The 18,866-nt window shown below is 39.8% G+C and overlaps 1 protein-coding gene across 4 annotated transcripts in view; it reads left to right on the top strand.

Annotated features, from left to right (window-relative positions):
* GRAMD4 (GRAM domain containing 4) overlaps positions 1 to 13,028 on the top strand; it is a 77,891-nt gene extending 64,863 nt beyond the window's left edge. For 3 of the 4 annotated variants that reach the window (XM_082768583.1, XM_082768586.1, XM_082768584.1), the window contains exons 14-20: positions 1,224 to 1,378; positions 3,649 to 3,684; positions 5,083 to 5,230; positions 5,700 to 5,793; positions 6,908 to 6,992; positions 8,538 to 8,606; positions 9,633 to 13,028. In XM_082768583.1, the coding sequence (XP_082624709.1) occupies positions 1,224 to 1,378; positions 3,649 to 3,684; positions 5,083 to 5,230; positions 5,700 to 5,793; positions 6,908 to 6,992; positions 8,538 to 8,606; positions 9,633 to 9,734 (689 nt within the window). In that variant the 3' untranslated portion in view covers positions 9,735 to 13,028. The remainder of the gene's footprint in view (positions 1 to 1,223; positions 1,379 to 3,648; positions 3,685 to 5,082; positions 5,231 to 5,699; positions 5,794 to 6,907; positions 6,993 to 8,537; positions 8,607 to 9,632) is intronic. The other variant, XM_082768585.1, reaches the window with a different exon arrangement.
* Positions 13,029 to 18,866: the final 5,838 nt, after the last annotated feature.

The following is an 18,866-nucleotide window of genomic DNA, read 5'->3' as shown; positions in this document are numbered from 1 at the left end:
TATTAAAGTCTAGACTTAATGCTTTTAAAATAGAGCATGATCTTCAGGGGGAGAATTTTCGAGTATAAGAAAGAAAACCCTGCATTAATAAATAATGCAGTGTTTTAAAGTATCTTCATTGTGCTTGGCATCATTTGTTGTGTTCATTTTGAAGACCATCTCTGAATACATAATAGAAAAAGTAATGCATTTGCTCCTTGAAGTGGGAAAGTTTCTGATGAGCTTTTAGCAGAGGTCTTCAGATTGCCAGCTATAAGGCTTCCAGGAAGTCCTATATTTGGGGTTATTTTTGCTCTCTCTTCCTTGTAAATGAAATACATGGGACCACACAGAAGGCACAAGGATAGTAGGGCTGGAAAAAAAGTGAAAGATGTTGGTAGGACTACGTGTAGAACTTGGAGGATAGGCTGGAAAAAGCAGACTGCTGTGGGTAAAGTTTCAGATACTTCCACTTTCAGCTGGGAATTGGGAAAAGACAGCTCCCTCTACAGCACAATACTTACATCTATAAGATATAAGGCCATGTTCTGTGAACCAAGAATTATTATTTTTTATTTTTCTCTACTCACTGAAGTTATGAGATGGTCAAATGAGTATTAGCTTCAGTGGCACTGAACTTCAAGCTTCAAATTTAAACATATACATAGATTTGCTTGATATAGCTATTGAATTATGAGTGTGAGGAATTATTTTGTTACTGTGACTCTTAGGAGATCTGAATTGCATTCACTTAAGTTTTAAGAAATTTCAAAGCCTTTTTAATCTGTCAGAATGCAAGGAAATATCTTCCGCAAGATAAGGCCTAGTGGACTGGAAGATACAGTTTAATGCAGTACGTGAGAGCCCTCTGTTGCCATTTAAATTCCTGCAAGGAACTGCAGCGTATAATGCTCTGGCATGTTTCCTGTTTTGGAAGTATATTATGTTTTCAGGATGTTTCTGTTAATAAGCAATGTATGCTTGGATCATTTCAGTGCTCTTCCGCGTAGTAAGAAGCTACGTGTTTAAAATCTGGGGGAGAGAGGCATCTGGGGAGGGGATGAAAAGGAGTAGCTTCCTGCCTTTGTAAGAGGACTCCAAATAGAACCTAGAGAGTGGTTTAACACTGTAAATGAAGATAACTAAAGAATTTGGTTTCCTTCATGAACTCTTTAAAACACGGTCAAAACTGGGATGTTCTTAATGCCCTTACAACATGCATACTACAGTGACCTTTTTTTCAGGCCTCTATGCCGGAATCAAGTTTTTCCTTATTGATTTCATCTTCAAACGATGCCCCAGACTAAGAGCTAAGTATGATACTCCTTATATCATCTGGACAAGCCTCCCAACAGATCCGCAGCTCAAAGAACGATCTAATGCTACAGTGTCGAGACGGGTAAGGATAATAAGTCATCTTGTCTCTTTGTTCCCAACATCTGAAAATCAGATCCCTATCTCCCTTCCCCCTTTCCCCAGTGACTAGAGCACATTAAAGGGAAGGTTAATTAAACCGTAATGGTCAGTGTTAGTTCTATTTTTATAATTACTTCCAAGATTCACAGAGTTTGCATCTAGAATTTGTTTCTTATAAGAAATGAATTTATTATCAAAATGTGGATATATTTATACACATACACACAAATAATGCAAATCATAGGAAGCTAAATGCACAAAAATGATGCTGTCCATACTCATATCAATTTCTGTAACATACATTGTGTGATTTTTGTTGTCAAAATTTAGTCTTCTGTAGCTTTTCTCTATTCCCAGATATTTTTTTTAGTGGAGATTCAGCTGCTTGTGTGGATTGAAGAACATTTAAAAAAAAAAAAAAAAAAGAAAGATTGATTGTACGTAGCTTACTGATGGGATAAGTATTGATAGAATTAGTAAAGCAGTTCACATATTTAGGTATTATGCCTTAAGGTTATTCGTATTAGATGACAAGTAAGTGTAGTGGTGACAAATAACTTTTCACCGTGTTGGTACTCATAACAGTAATTTTTTCTTTTGTTAAAGTCTCATAGACTTTAATCCCATTTTAGTGTTTGCTTAATGCCTCTTATTACAATATGCAATTGCATTCATGGGGTTTCTGAGTTCTTTCATAAACTCCCTGACTATAATGTGAAGCACTTAGCAATAATTCAGCCTGAGAACACATCTGGGGAGCAAAATGGATAAACGCATGAACCCTTGGTTAACCTGTCAAGAAGAAGACAAAATTTCATGTCTGGGGGAAATTTAGCAGTAGGTGGCAAAATGGTAACAGCAGTGTGACTTGAGTATTTGAGAAGGAAGTAGAAGAGAAGGAAAATCTCTGACTGAAAGGGACTCTTTTGTTTGTATTTTCTAAGGGGTGAGAGAGATGAGTGAGTGGTTAGACAGAGCTGTAGGTTCTGTCAGCTGCAGTCAGACTATTTCAGTTGCTTGTAGAAGGTTGACTTAAAACTTTCTTACCATTCTGTTATCATTGCAGGTTATCACTCGCTGTGATGATTGTGTAATTTGTTTTAGGGATGGAAAGGCTCTGAACTGCTGAAGTTGAATCTGTCATCCAGAGACGACAGTAATTGTCCTTCTTGGACCTTCCTTAACAACTTAAGTTTTGACAAGGAGACCAGGGTTTTGAGACTGACTTGACAGGGTTGGCTTTTCTCCCTGGAAAGGACATGCAGGACTGCATTACCTGCTTCAAAATGTCTTTGAAAGCATTATCTTTTTCTTTGTATCTCTCCTTTTTTCTATTATTATTTTATAAAAGGTAAAAGCCAAATGGATTTTCCTTTTTTCCTTTTTGACCCCCGTACAAAAGGCAAAGCCTGGAAGCATGCACAGCTTATGTGCATTTGCTTTGGCTTATTATCCTTAAATAGTGTACACGACACTGTAAAATTAGACACCATGCATTACCTGTACCACCCTGACCAAGTGTCCTTTGAGAAAAATCCTGACACCAGTGTCTGATTGGTAAATATTGTACGTCAAAAGCTGAGGACAGGTCAAGTGGAAGCAGCAAGGAATCCTGTTTGCCTGCTTCCAGGTCGTTAGGCAGGCAGGACTCCTCTGGCATTACAAATTCAATGACTTCCAGTTATATTTAAGGCTTATTAATATATTGGATTTGATGCTTTGCTTTTAGGCATGGATCATGGTTTGTCTCTAGCCTGGGTGGTTATAGCTAAATAGTTACTTGTTTTAATGGAAACACTTGCCTGTTTTAGGAAGGACTCAAAGTAAGGGCAGAGCTGTTCACATCTCCAGCCTCAGGATGGGGTATGATACTGAAGCTTAACCACCTTTTTTTTTTGCCTCTTTTTAATGGTTAGGTAGGAAGCCATGCAGCAGAGGGCAGGAATAATCTTTATTCCAGAGCAAAACACACTATCTCTTTTGTCCTGACCTTCTGTGTGTCTTGGGCTGGGGAGCTTCACCTGGTTACGTGTGTATGGAGCCAAATAACTCGTCCAAGAGAGCCTTCCAAAAATTCATCTGATCTTTACTCCCACACAAAGAATTGGGGAAGCTTTCCTTGGTTCCAGGGGCTGGTTCCAGGGGCTTACTCACTGCTAAGGGCAGAGCAGAAGGGCAGTCACTGAAGCAATAGTACAGTTATTGTCAACTATTTTCTTTCAATCTCAACTTTCTTTATTCTTTTCCCTTGAGGCATCGTTGTATTACGGTTACCCTAAAAGCTGGATGGTAAATACCCTCTGTTGTGCATAACTGTTTTGTCAGTCTGATTTTATACTCAGCGATTGCAGTGCACACTTCTCATTTGCTTTATATTTCTTTTGTTAGAGCTAAATCCTGTGAAGTGTTGAGTGCTGCCAACTTATGCTCAAAAAGTGGCTGAGGCTAGCTACCCTCCAACAGCACTGGGCTGCGCAGGAGAAGGGCTTAGTCCCGAGCTTGCATGTTGTCAGTTTGCCAGTTGTTTAACTGCATGTGTGCAGTAGGACTAAGAACAGAGCTGGTACTGCTTTCATGACAAAAGCCAGCCTTGAGAACTGTGTGCTGTGCTACCAAGGTGAAAAAAGCAAATGGAGGCAAGCTTTCTGAAGGAAACTGCCTTCAGTCCTTCCAGAAACAAGGCCTTTTTTTAGGGCAGTCCCAGAGGTTCAGGAGCCCTGTTTAAAGGTAGATTTTACTGAAGGACTTCAGTATTAAGAACTCCATGCTCCTTTTTTCCTTTTTTTTTTTTTTTTTTTTTTTTCCTCAAGGATGCTGACAACCATTTCAGTTTTATTTCACATGTCTACGCTCAAAAGTCAGTGGAACTTCAAAGCAAAGCAAAGATCAATGACTCTAACACAACCTGAATAAATTGAACTGGTGTGCTCTAACCACTGCTAACTCTCATTTTTAATTGCATTCATTGTATGTAGTCTTTTGGTATGTGAGCAAGATCTTGCAGCTTCACTCAGTTCATGTTTTATTCTATGTATTATACTGTTAAATAGACTTCACTTTTTTCTTTTGTCACTGTCACATTTGTGTTGTTTGTTTCTTTTCCTGCTAGCTGTCAGGGCATGAAAAGGTACGGATCGTAGCGTGGAAAACTTCCTTTCAATTTCAGTATTTGTATTCATAATGAGCTTATGCAGTTTGGCGTGCCTTTTTCTTTGTTTGCTCTTTTTTCTTTATAAACTTATTTTGTGCAAAAATATCTTGTGCTTGGCCTGTCTCTTGAAGACAAGCTAAGTACTGATAATATATTAGCTATTACTAGTTCCATTAGGGTAGTAATTTGGAGTTGTGTGCAGTGACTTAGCTGTATGTAATCAGATTACCATTTCTCTACAGTAAAGGGTATTTTTAGGGCAGGAATGTGCAGTGCCATGTGCTTTCATCCCTGCAAAGGGTGCCTGTCAAAGCAGAGCACTTTGAAAGGTTGTCTTCAGATAGCACGTTACAGCCTGTGGTAAAGTAGTAGTAGAATTCAGTAGTCCAAAGTCAACATCAGTGAAGTTAATGAAAATTCTTGTCTTACAGTCTATTTGTTTGCTTGTTTTTCAAGGTAGAATAGTTAGTCATGTTTTTAAGAGAAAGGCTTCTCTGATAAGTCTAAAATTATGTTTATTTTTATTTTTTTTGCAGCTTCAGACAGCAGCATCCAGAAGTTATGTGGGCTCAAATGCCCCAACCGGAATAAACAAAGATGAAGACACGAGTCGCTTCCATACCACCAAGAGGGGCAATTTCCATGAAGTTTTTAACTTGTCAGAAAACGAGCGTCCTTTAGCAGGTACTGCAATGGGAAGGCTACGTTACTGGAATCTGTTCCAAAAAGCTGCGGATAATTTCAAGTTGGATTCAGTGCAATGTACAAATATAAGCCTGTAATTAACAAATGCCTGGTTTCAATTAAGATGAATGGAGGTGATCTCCTTCATTCTTTATCCTTACAATTCTCTGTGAGAATCCACAGCCTGTCATGCTTTTTGTGGTAGTGCAAATGTTAAAGTAAAAATCGTGTATGTGTGGTGTTTTTTTTCTGATTTATTATTTTTTATTTTTATTATTATTATTTTTACCAGTGTAAAACAGACATTACAGTGTCTATAAGCACCTTGTTTAGGCTTTGTTTTGTAAATACTTCTGATTTGGGGTACGTAAAGTTTCATTTTCAGTGTTTTCTGCTTCTTTATAAAGTAATTGCTAGGGATAATATCTGTTTTTCTCTTTCTTAAAGTAAGATTTACTCTTTTTTTTAGTGTGTGAAAATGGCTGGCGCTGCTGCTTGATTAATAGAGATAGGAAGATGCCTACAGACTACATCAGGAATGGAATTCTTTATGTCACAGAAAAGTGAGTCATTGCATCTGACACATTTCTTAGGAGGGAAATGCAACAGACGTTAAAAAATTGAATCTGAAAGCAGTCCTTTGACAATATTTTGAAACAACACTGCTGATAAGTGGGTATCAAGTGCCTTTTTGTGGTGCTTTAAAACCTCAAGAAAGCACTGTAGGAGAGGGAGAACTAAATCTGGGTTGTGGCAAAGCTTAACAAACATGTTTTTGTTAAAACATGTTTGCATGGGAATGCAAAGGCTTGCATGGGAATGGAGAACAGCTCTATGTAGTTAGTTGTTAGTAGCTGCAGTCCTTGATATGGATATCATACTTACTGTATGTATATTAAAAAAGAAACTAAACACTAATTGTATTTTGAGAGTTGTGATTAATGGTTATTTATCAAATACTCCGGTTCATTTCTTTAAAGCAAACTGAATGTATAGCTTCCTTGAAGCAATGTGCAACAACAGCAAAAAAAAAAAAAAAAAAGAAATTCAAGCCTTGGTTTCAAAACTAGTATTTATGTTTGTTTTTAATTCTTACTTTCTCTTTTCCCCCTCCCCTGTGCTGAAATAAATATCATGACTACTGTTTGGCTCTTGCACTGAAATTCCTTTGGAGTGTAATGAATGGAAGTAAAGCTAATCTGTATGCAATGTCACCTAATGATAGAGGGCGTTTAGAATCTCTAGCATTTAGAAATCTGAGCTTTTGTCTGCATCACAATGATATGTAACTAACACATTATTTTCCATTAATCTTCTAGCAAAGTAAAATATTTATAAGCCTTCTGAGATCTAGTATTTTAACTCTGTAAGGCTCTACTGTTTTCTTGTATCTTTAAAATACCTATTGGGCTCAGAAATTCAATGCAGTAATCTAAAAATAATATATTTTTTTGTGTATGCATACTGTTTGTTTTGAATTTCCAAACACATTAGTTTCTAGAATTTACAAATGTTTGTTCTTAGAAGCTGTAACTGAATTGCATGTTGTTTGCCTCTTTTTGTGTAAAGCTGATTTCAACCTGTGAGATTTCAAACTTCAGAAGTGACAGGAAGGATACTGTGAGCTTCGTTTTAGAATACTGTATCAAAATGACCATTTTCTTTCCTTGTTTTCAGTTACTTGTGTTTTGAAAGCTCCAAATCTGGCTCATCTAAAAGAAATAAGGTTATAAAGCTAACGGATATAACGGATATTCAGAAGGTATGGCTGCTTTGTGTTGCAAGTAGGGGAGAAAGCTGGGTTTCTGTTCAACTAGTTTTGCTTTGGTTTTCTGTGGTGTTTTTTATTGTTTGTTTGATGCTGTAAAAAAAAATATTGATTTTTATAACTAAGACATAATTCTTTGATCAAAGAATATTTTCCAGAACTGTTTGGTTAGCCGGTTAGACTGACCATACGCAAACTCACTATGAGCATAAAAGTTTATGAAATTCTTACACTCTTGATTTATTTTAAAATTAAAGTTGTACTGTTTCTTAATTCCTGTAATGACCAGAATTGTGTAGGCTTTAAGAAGATTTTGTGTTAGCAGTAATTGTGTAATGTTAACTTAAATTTGTGTGTCGATGTGGGTAGACGCAACATCTTAAATGTAGGTGCCTCAGAGGGAAGAGGGATTATTTCAACCATTGGAGTAACATTACTGGATCGGAGCTTTGTCTTGGTGGCATCCCATCACTAAAAGAGGGGAAAAGTGGATGGTCAGAAGCATGGCAAGTGAGGTGTGAGCCTCTGGTTGAGTTTTATCAGCCCGCTGTTACCAGAGGCTTTAGTCCACACCTAGCATCGTGCTATATGGAGATATTTGTTAACCTCTCTGTAATTATCTAACACAAGAAGGCCAACACCAGTGCTTTCTACTGCATCCCGTGGCCATGAGTGCAGTCGTTTATATTATGTTGTTCAGAGAAGTAATTTGGTCTGGTGTGTGCTGTTTAGGTACCTCCAGATTTTCAAATGACTTTCTTCCATTTATGTCACATCTATAAATGAGACGACTTGAGCTCAGATTGAACATTCTCATTGGAATTAATAATTCATAGTGATGCATTTTAATCATACTTGAAGCAGCGAGGGCTTGTTGTTTAGTAGCATGCTGCGAATGTTCCTTTGTATCTGTGTAGCTTCTTAATGAAGATGAGACAGAGATCATGCAGCCAAGCATAAAAACATATTGTGCCTTGCTTCATTTGTGGATGGGTAAAAACATGCCACGCTCAGGCTCCTTCCATATTTAGGATATTCTCTAGTTCTGCCAACTGTATTTCATCTTAGCTTTAGAGGTTTTCTTCAAAAAGCCCAGCTGTACATACCCTGTTGGTCTATCGAGTTTTGAAAAGAAGCTTTTTCTGGTCTCTTTCCTGCTTCTTTAAACAGTAGATGAATATTAGTTCCAGGGAAACCTTTAGATAATACACACTTCCACACTTTTTCTTGCCTGTTTATGCATGTATATTTACATGTACGTGCATGTATATGTATAATACATATATTATGTATATATACACACAGAGACATATATGTGGCAGAAAGGGAAGGGGCACAAGCAAAGTTGGCTGCACAAGCAGTGCTGTGCCCATGGACACCAGGGGCAGAGGGGAGTGCTTGGCCTGCTCATATTTTTACTGCAGGTCTGTTAGTTGTGGTGGGAGGGTCTGCCATTGGTGGGTTGCATGACCTCTCAACACCTTTGGCAGTTGTTCAGTAGATATGAGCTATCTTTTGATCTGTGCTTGGTCTTTTCAGTATAAAGTGCTCTCTGTTCTCCCGGGATCAGGGATGGGTATTGCTGTATCAACACCATCTACACAAAAAGTAAGTAGCTGGCTATATCTTTATGTCTGGTTATATCTATATGGCTGTGTTTGACTTCATGCTCTTTTTGTCGTCTTTCTCTTGGCTAGCACCAGCAAAAAGGCTTTTTTATTTTTTTCCCCACTCATGCTAGTGTTTGTCTCCTTTATTTCATTTGTGTGCATATCAGCATGTCTGGTTTCAGAATTTGAATGAATTAAACATTCAGCTTGTTTTACTGCATCTGGACTATTTTACTGCAACGCTTCAGAAAGATTCACTTCTGCCTTACTGCTCCTTTATTTCATTACCTCCTTTGAGAGCATAGGGGGTGGTCTGCAGTGGAAACAGTCTGAAGCTCAAAGTTGATGGCTTGACAGTATCTTTGTGTGTGCTGCGTGGCAGGTTTGGGGGTAGAAGGGCCTGACCCTCAGGATTCAGTTTTCCTGTTTCGACCTTATTGTGCTAAAGATTTAAACATCTCTAAGCCTCAAATACCTTTGGGACAAATGAAGCTTTTCTTAACATGTTACTGTACCTTGTTTTAAACTAACCACTTATAAATAGCTTTTCTTTAAGTCATATGAGGGTTGTACCAGGCTTTCTGCTCACTTTTTTAATACTGAGAAGTACTTAATAAAGAGGTTGAAAATGCTAATCTACCTAAATAAATATTTTATGAGCTGAAGCTAAGAGGCACTGATAAAGAGTCTTAGAAACCTTTAACAAAGGCAGAGGTCAATCAGGGAAACTTCATGCACTGAGCGGATGACAGAGTTAAAATATTCTCTATTGCTAGTACTCCGTGCAGATGCACTTTATGCCATGGTTGTTTTAGGAAGAGGCTGGTGAAGTGAAAATATTAGAAACTCTGGCGTGCATCCAAGGATTTAATAGAGAAAAGGATTCTTACTTTATGAATGCACTTTGAATATAGTTCATCTCCTGCTGCTAATGATCTGGCCAAAAGTATACCTGAAAGAAGACTTCTTTTTTCCAAACTGACATGATATTTTTTCTGATTTTTTCCTTTCCCCTGTCATCCAGCCGTTGGTGTTTGGTGCCATGGTACACCGAGATGAAGCTTTTGAGACGATTTTCAACCAGTATGTGAAAATAACGTCTGCATCATCCAACAGTGAGAGCTAGTATCTTATCATAGAAGACCTAAAGGAAACTTTCTTATTTTACAACTTGGTAGTGAAAAAAAATGAACATCCTCATCTATTTTGCAATAATTTTTCTTGTCTGGTGGTTTATATTCTATCTGTTACATAAATCAAGTGTATTTTATATATGCCTTCATGTTTGTTTTTAAGGTTTTTGTAAAAAACAAACAAAAAAACACAAAAAACAAAATGAAACAAGACGGTGAAAGTGCTATCATCACTATTAGCCTTGCACATTAAGCACTTTTAATGTTTATTTACTGACATTAAAAGCTGGGAAGACACTTGGAGAACTGACGAAATAATGGACTGAAACAGGTTGATCCCTTTAACTCCACTGATATCACTAGGGATACATTTGTCCCATTATCTCATTTATTTTTTTCCCCAAGACATGAGAATGACAACTCTAGTAGCCTGAAGTCTGTTTCTTCAGCTCTGAGTTTTTAATTGGGTTCTACATTAAAACTGGTAGCAACACCAAGGAAGTATTATCATCGTAGTATTTCTGTATTTGTAAATGCACTTAAAATAACTCCTCCTTGCTAATTCTTGCATTGCAGAAGGATATTTTACTGGTTGGGTTAGGTTCAGATTTTCCTGCATACAGAGGTTTAAATTGTTTGTACAGTGAATTGGAGGAAAAAGTTTGTAACTATATCTTCCTTTCCGAATGAACCAAAGTAAGAGGAAGGAAGGCAGGCAGATACTTTTTATAAAAGACGGCATCAAAATGTTGTTCCTAAAATGTTAGGCATCGTATATTTGTATTTCTGTAGATACTTGTCACAGAAGGGCTCAACTATTGTACACGTTGTATGTACAAGGTGTTTGTATGTTAATGCATAAAAGACTTGCAGGCTTTTTGTGTTGGGGGAGGCGGGAATAATTAAACTAAACTGAGACATGACTCTTTTAATTTAGCTTTTCTCTTGAGTTCCCTTATAATAACACTATAATATAGCAACTGAAAGCACTATTTCCTTTTCAGAACATAATTTGAGGGGCACTGGAATGTTGCTGTGTTTCCCCGTGCAAAATTAAATTTTAGTTACAATTAAACCCAATGGCCAGGTAAAACAGGAAGGCTGGACTCCTTATCTAAACTCTCTCAGGCCTTTCTAGCAGCAAAGCACATATTTGACCTTCGTCTTTAATACAGAAAGCTTTTATATTGTATACAATAGCACCCTTCTGAGAGGTTTAGAATTATATTTGCATTTTTCTTAAAGCACAGTAGGAGTTACTCTATGCCTTCCCGTTTGTCTTCTCTTTTGCTATGTCCTTTGAGTTGCTAGTGTGGATATCTCCAGACATCATATGAAGGTCCCCCCAAAAAAGTAATTTTGCAGATGCAGATTCTTACCTAAAAAATGGGACTTTGTTCTATGTTTTGTTTTGTTTTGTTTTTAATCGGGGATTTTTCTTTCTTTGTGGGGAAAGGGGTAAAATGAATGACAGGCAGGGGAGCCAAGCACCAAAGGGTCTTTAACTCTTAGCACAATTTTTACTTCAAGCCTCTCAACAAATGCAGCAGTACTGAAGAAGGTGGCAGTCAAACTGCGCAAACCTATTTCAGTCTGGCCATGACGAGGTATGATAGAAGAACTTGATGTGAACTTGACATGAAGAAATACTGTTGAACGCTGTGAGTTGGTTGGGTGTTGTAAAGGAAAACACTGACTGCAGTAAAACTCCATTCCCTGAGTGGAACTGTGAGCACGAGCTGGGGAGAATCCACCAGAAGGGGAAGGATGCAATTTTTGAGCTCACTGGGTAGAGCACCTTTATGTGACCAGAAAAAGGGGGGCATTTCTGATACCTCCTTAGGTATGGTGTACATCAGGACCTGAAAGCTTAACATACAAGTGAAGTTGGCTGAAAAATGCATTTTGCCACCATCTAATGTGGGTGTAGCTTGACAGTTTGTGTCTTCTTCACTTTACATATGCAGGTTTTTTGTTTAAAAAAAAACCTTAAAGTTTTTCTTCAAACCTGCTTTGAAGTCAATTAATCTTTTTTTCTAACTGCTGTGTATTACCATTTGACCTTCCTTTCTAGAAGCTTCCTTGAATAGTAAGTGTGGCTAATAGGCATTAAAATCGCTTAATGTTATATAAATCTTAACCAGATTCATTCATTTTGTCTTAAGGAAAAATCACTTGAGTGTGTTTCAAGCTATTGTTTTTTTTCCCGAGGAAACAGAAAACTATATTTTTTACAGAGAGCATGCTCTTTTTCTTATTTTTGTATCATTTTTTCAAGTGTAATTTATATCTTCACTCTGATCATAGCAGCAGTTTCAGTAGGAAATCAGTTGACTGGCACTTACTACTCCCCCCACACGTCCCCCCTCGCTGTTTGACCCTAGCATACAGGGTTGTCCTAGATCCTGGTTCCCAAAGGAGCCGTAGGTCCTGCGCTTGTGGTGCCAGGACAATTAACCACGCCTAGGCTTCAGAGAGGGAGAAAAGAAATAATTATCCTTTTCCCAGCCTGAAATGCCTCATGCACAATATGCTCTTTTTTTTGGTCTGAGCAAGGAAACTAGAAACTTGTTAGGAACTTTAATAATCTAATTTGAAATTAATCCACGCTTTAACAGTGTGAATTTAAAACCAGACTCCTCTTAAAGCAGTAAACCTAGTGCAAACTGCAATGCAACATCTTTTCATTCTAACGTGTAGAAAAAAGACTGGATTTTTTTTTAAAGGAATTGTAATATAACTGTCAGACATCTGTGTACATATTTGACAAGTTTCACTTCCATTAGGTTGTCCAGATTACTGCTATGGAATTGCTCGTGTGTTACCAAACATCAGAGCTGGTAGCAAGTCCCCTCGGTGTGTTTACTCACGAGTGCTCCTCTGCCCGCTCTTCTGCTACATCCTCACGGGCTTGGAGGGGATGGACAGTGAGTAAATATGTACTTGACTTGTACAATTACACTCCAGTTAACCTTAAATTCCACTTGTCCTACCAAGCTTTGCAGTGTAGCCTGCTGTGCTTCATCAGCAGGCTGGGTAGCATCACTTAATGTAAAGTGTTACTTTCTAATAGCAGAAGATGATGTTCTTGTCTTTCTGTTTGCTGTTAATATTTGCAGTTCTGTTGGTGTGTGTGGTTCACTGCTGGATCATTCAGGTGTAATTGGGTTTAGCTTTTTTCAGTCGAATTGCATTGGTTAGTTTGAGTCCCTTTTACGGGAGAAAAAAAAAAGGGAGATGAAAACTGACTGCTTTAATTATTTATTGATGACCATTTAAGTTCAAAAGGCAAAAAAAAAATAAAGCTGAAATATGAAATCATGCCTTTCCGTACACTGTAGCTTTTGTGAGGCAAGATTGAGAGAAACAAGCTATTTATAAGTAGCAACACCACACAGGAAGCCAGCAGCAAAACCCTCCTATTGTTCCTGCAGACAAAGAAAAACACAATTTTACCCAATCTTGAAGAGATGAAAGGATGTACTTTTTTTTGGCTACTTAAACTTGTATTAAAAACACTGGTAGTTTTTATTGAATTCTGTACATTTTGGCAGATGTTTAATTTCTACTACTAATCATTGAGATATAATGGATGTTAAAATTTTTATGTCTGAAGTTCGAGTCTATATTTTGAAGTTGTAAATAACTCATTATCAGTGTAACTTTTGTTTGACAAAAGACTTATACTGTACGAAGAATTGAAATAATGAAATAATTTGCCCTGTACATTTTTTAAGAAAATCTTGTTTGTTTAAAAAGTCTTGTATAAATTATAATTTTTATTTAAATAAACATAAAAATGCTTTGTGCTAATACTTTTTACAAACTTTAATGAGTCGTATAGCAAAACTAGACGTGATTTCTTGGAATGAGGTGAGCTGCTTTTGGCATATTCACAGCCACCTCAAGCCCATCACTGGGGGGAATTGGGTGGGCTTTGCTTTTGAAGCTTCACTGCTTTTGAAGCTCGAGGACCCTGCTTTAACCTGAAGTAGTCATGTTGGTGTATTGCAGAGCACAGTAATGTTTTTGTCTTCTGTGCCATTTAGTGTGTTAGGAAGAGCACAAATGGATACCTGTAAAAGCTCTTTCATGAAACACAGTAATAGCTGAAGACTGTGCTACAGGTAGGCACTGGAGGTAAGAACAAAACCCTTCTCTGCCCCCAAAGGTATGCAGGAGAGAAGCTTCTGACATCCGAACAGGGCTGCTCTTTGTCTTGCAGAACATGTAGTGGCCCGGTCCATCTGTCTTACAAATACATACTGAGCTGCTGAGCCTTTGGCTGTGCTTCTGTGAAATCTGTAACCTTGTTGGGATAAATGGTAGGGCTTCTTTCTCCACGCTGTGTGCAACAGGAGCTGGCTTTCACTGGGTACACAGCCCTTTGTCTTTGGTTAGGAATATGATACCAGGACTAAGCTTCCTGGTCATCTAATCCCGACGTATTTGTTTGTCCCTACAATGCTCCTCTGTATGTTTTGCTCCGTTGACAGAGCTCAGTCCATGGCAGACCCTGCAGTCATGAATGCATGCTGCTTCATTTCTTTCTATATTTAGCTTTCTCACGATGGCAGCTATGCATCTGGCGATACAGTAGTGCTTTCAAGCTCGTATTTTAAATGCTTGTGCGTTCTCACCATACTTAACTTCCCCCTCATACTTCTGTTAATGCATTTTTTATTAAATATTTGTACAAGATAGCTGCATCTATAGCAGTGCTCACGTAGATTGGACTCAAGCATGCCTGCAGCCTTGTGGAAAGAGTCTCTGGAGCCTGGACATCTGATTTTGGCTGTAGACCACGTGGGACTTGGGGAAGGGGGTGGTCTTCCTGAAAATTGCACTTGTTTTCTCAACCTTGCTAAGTAGGGGAATTTAGTAAGCTAAACATTCTGCCTACAACTTATCGGCTCCTCTCAGCTTCAAATATTTTTCCTGCATTATGAGCAAAAAGGTCTAAAAGATGTGTTTCCTGTGTTAGAGAAGTTGGGGTGTTTGTAAAAGAACAAACAGTCTCTTGAAGCATCAGTATCCTCCTGGAGCTGTTGCCACTCTAAAATGTAAGTGGGCTTGATGCAGTGCCACAAGGACATGGTTGTGAATGTGTCTGATATTATATTTAACCTGAACTGTGTCTGATCATTCGGCATTGTATGGGAAGCAGAGAGAAGATGATGGGAAGATAGAGACCTGTTTCCATGTTCAAATACCTGCTGTTCACTGTACCTTGTGAGTGTAACACCTATTTCAGATGTGAATTAGGTGAAATCTCCATTTTTGTGTCCTGTACTGAAGCTCCATCTTTGCCACTTTGAATGTAAAATGGCTAAATGTGGGGAAGGATTTCCTTCAGTCTTCCTTGTGCTTTTATTCCAGTTAACAAGCAACTTTGCATATTCTCTAGCTTCTCCCTTATGTTTCACCCTCCCCTAATTTCATGTGTATTTCTTTGTGCTTCTATCTTGCTCCTTCTCGTGCAGATACAAACCTTCCTCCAAAACCCCTTGACCCATTTAGCCTGCTGCATCCCTTTCTTTAACCTCTGCTCTCTGTTTTATCTCTGGATGATCACACGTAAATGGGTAAGATCTCACTAGCCATTTGCATGCTTGGACCAGAAATTTGTCTTCATCCCCACTTCATTTAGTAATTAATGGCAATTAGTGGCTGGTTTCTACCTTACAGTCTAGCTGCAGGTTCAAGGTGAATTATGTCCAAGAGGAGTCACTCTCTCTTTTTTCATTCCTAAACTTCCCAAATTTTTGTTTTGCTTTCTCTCTACATAATCAGGTTTTGAATTGAGAGCTTTCCAGTGTTTTTTTTTTTTTTTTCTGATGTGTCCTCAGCATGGTTCCAATTTTCTTCCTCCCTATGTTTAGGTCCTGATTGTTCAGACGTTGAGTAGCTATGTCCCGATGAGCACATCACACGTTGACTAAAGCTGCCTCCATGTTTTACATCTTCCATTTTGTGTAAATAGGAACCAAACTGTTCTGTACTGCTTTGGGTCACTCTGCGCCTTCCATTTCTCAAGCTGACGTGTCAGGTCTTTGCATGGCTGAAGGAAGAGGATGTCTCTTGAAGCGTGCACTCCTCAGACTGGACAATCTCTTCTCAACAAACCATTTTCTTACTGGTTCAGGCTTACACCGAGCAAAATCGGTGTCTGCAGAGGAATAAACATAGTACTAGGTACATGCCACAGAAAGGTATTTGGGAAGGATTGTTCCAGCCTAAGCTGGTATTTGCTCAGCTGCCTCCGTGCTGTTCTCTTGAGCACAGGGCATCAGGTTTTGATCTCTCAGCTAAGTCGGGAAGAACTTCTGTAAATCCTCTCCCTGTTTTTCTTAGGCTAGGTAAGTATTTAGGAGGAACTGCTGCTGGTATGAAGTCTGTAAACCAAACAGATATATTAAGTGTTATTTATTCGTTTTGAAAAGTCATCTCTGACCAGAAATGTCATTAGCCACTGAAAAATGTTAACCAGTCACACATGAATAAAGAGTGAGAGTCACATGAGCTGTTTCTAAACCCCCTGATCCCTGAAAATATCACACAAGTCCATAAATCCACAGAAATGGGATCTGTCTGAGAGGCATTTGGGGCTGGGGAAAAATGATCAAATCTTTTAGAAGGTGTTTGGGAAAAGCTGGGGGTGGGGTTCCAGAGTGTGAACTAACACCACCATACATTGAGTGTTTCCTTATGGGGTATATGTTTTATGATGGTAACATTTACCATTATCCTTGGGGGGATGGAGTGTGTTAATGAAGGCATTTCCTGTATTTGGATGGATTTTTCTTGCAAAACCCCATGTTTTGCATGCTTGCAGGAAACATGCTGAGATGATACTGGTTAGTGGACATGCTCTGGGAAAAGTGAAGGTACACAGGGCATCGTCAGTGCTCATCTGGCAGGGGAGATGCCTTAGAAAACTGCCTTCCTGCTCCTGGACAGAGCTCTACCTCGTGTGTTGACTCCTACGAGCTTTCCCAGATCTGAAACCCAACTGCATGGCTCATGGAGCAGTGGTGGCTGTGTCTGCATTCACGTCCATCTGCAACGACTCTGGGCGCTTTCCAAGGAAAGCACAGCAGAAGGGAATTAACCCTGGACTCACTCTGAGTGCTGCAGGCCTGAACTGATGTCTGCTGGAAGGGAGGACAGATGGGAGGCTGGGGACAGGCAGCGCTGAGTCCAAAACTGGGCTTGTGATGGCTGTGGCTCCATCCCCCCGACGCCATCTGGGGCTGAGCAGGGTTCAGGAGGGCTCTTGGAAAGGGGGGAGATGCTCTCTTCATACAACTATAAATATGTTGAGACTCTACTTTTAAATATACTGAAATCTGTTTAAGGGGTGTCTATATGGAGGATGGGGATTTATTGTCCTAACACAGTAGTTCTCAAAATATGACCATCGTGGTCTTCGTGCAAGGTCACTACACGGCAAATACCAGCTATGTTTTGTGGCTTTTTGAGGTGGAGAGAAAATCAAATGTGAGCTCAGCAAGCAACCTGAAAGCAACTTAGAGCTCTCCTAGCTTTTGCTTAAAACTTATTCCTACTGTTTGAGTAGTTGTTTTATTATTTTACATTCCTGAGCAGGCGGACAGCTCGGTGAAGACTTCCTGAGCACCGTACAGCTTTCTCTTTACTTGTGGATGGCAGCAGCCCTTTAATGCCTGCTTCTCCCAGGTGTGCCAGGCTCCAGGTCCAACTGTAAATATTTTCTTCAAATACTTTAAAGTAGCTATGGTTTCAAGCCAAACTAAGAGCTTGCTGTCTCCTGCCACCTGCCTTATGCCAGCAGAAGGGCTCATCAGACTTTCCTAGAATGGCAGAGCCCAGCAGAGGACCTCGGAGTGGTGAGAAGAGCACTGCACATCTCCCTTCCAAGCCAGTAGCTGCCCTTGAAACCCCAGCCCCAGGTAAGCTGTGGGGGATTGTAACAACCCTGATATACAGAGCTGGCTCTGTGTCCCCCTTCCAGTTTTGCGAAGTCCATCAGATTCCAGAGGTAACCTTTAAAAACAAATTAAATATAAACTTTAAAGTGCTAGCCCTGAGTTTATAGTATCAAAGAACAAAGCAAAGAACCAGGGAACTAAAGCTAACTTCTGGGTGCACGAGTTAACTGGGCACAAAACCTGATCACCCAAATATTTGCAGAGTTGCGTGCTGTTGTCAGCGCTACGTTTAATCTGCTGCCTCCAAGCAGTGACTTTTCCACTGCTCCTCTCAAAACCCCAGAGCTGGCAAAAAGAAGCGAGGAGGGGGGTAGCAGTTGCCCATCCAGGATTTTTTTGGGCCATTGCAGTCGGAGCAGGGAAAGTCATAGGGCATCTGTGTCTTTACTGAACGCGTTCCTGCAGGCGTGTCACTGTGCGCACTAATGAACAAGCCCCAAATGTACCCGTCAGTGCACAGCAGATGTGTTCGTATGAATTTAGTTCACGCTTTCCCGGTCCTTGTATTTTTTCTGGCAGAAATAGGTTCATCTCACTTCTTGCAGCTCCCCCAGGGAAGCAAAACCCTCTCCCTGCTTTCTCATATGACCAGTGCTCTTCTCCTTAAGCAAGGCTTGGGAAGACCCGTACTCCATCCAGCTTCAGAGGAGCGGGTCTAGATTGGTATAAAATGCAAAGAAATCCAGGATTAGATTGTCAGCCTGCACAAAAAGAGAATTATGGGTGAAATCTTTGCAAAAAGTTTTGTTTCTGACTTGAAAGCTGGGTGCAGGAGTGGCACGGATGGTATGGGCAGACCCCAGAACCGCAGGCTGCCGGGGCCAAGGCTTAGGCTTCCCAGGCCCCTATCTTCATTCAGCAGTGTCCTTTCAGCAATCTCATTAGGTTGCTTGTAACCAGGTCAGCTGATGAACCAAGCACCTGGCACAACCAGAGGGCACATCACGAGCTGTGCAGTTGGGTACTGCAGCGCTGGGAGACGTGGTGGGACTGCTGCTTTCTGGCAAGGGCTGCACGAGGCTGGGCCTCTGGCTGGAGGTGCCTGCACCGTGCTCCAAACATCTTAGCAGGGAGGTGAGAGGGAGCAGCTCATGTTCCCCCCAGCACTGCACGTGGTGGGAACAAGGTGCTGCTCCTCTCCAGCTTGGCAGAACC

Source organism: Aythya marila, assembly GCF_965140915.1.
Source record: "Aythya marila genome assembly, chromosome: 1".
NCBI lineage: Eukaryota > Metazoa > Chordata > Aves > Anseriformes > Anatidae > Aythya > Aythya marila.
This window is presented reverse-complemented; position numbering and strand designations above follow the sequence as displayed.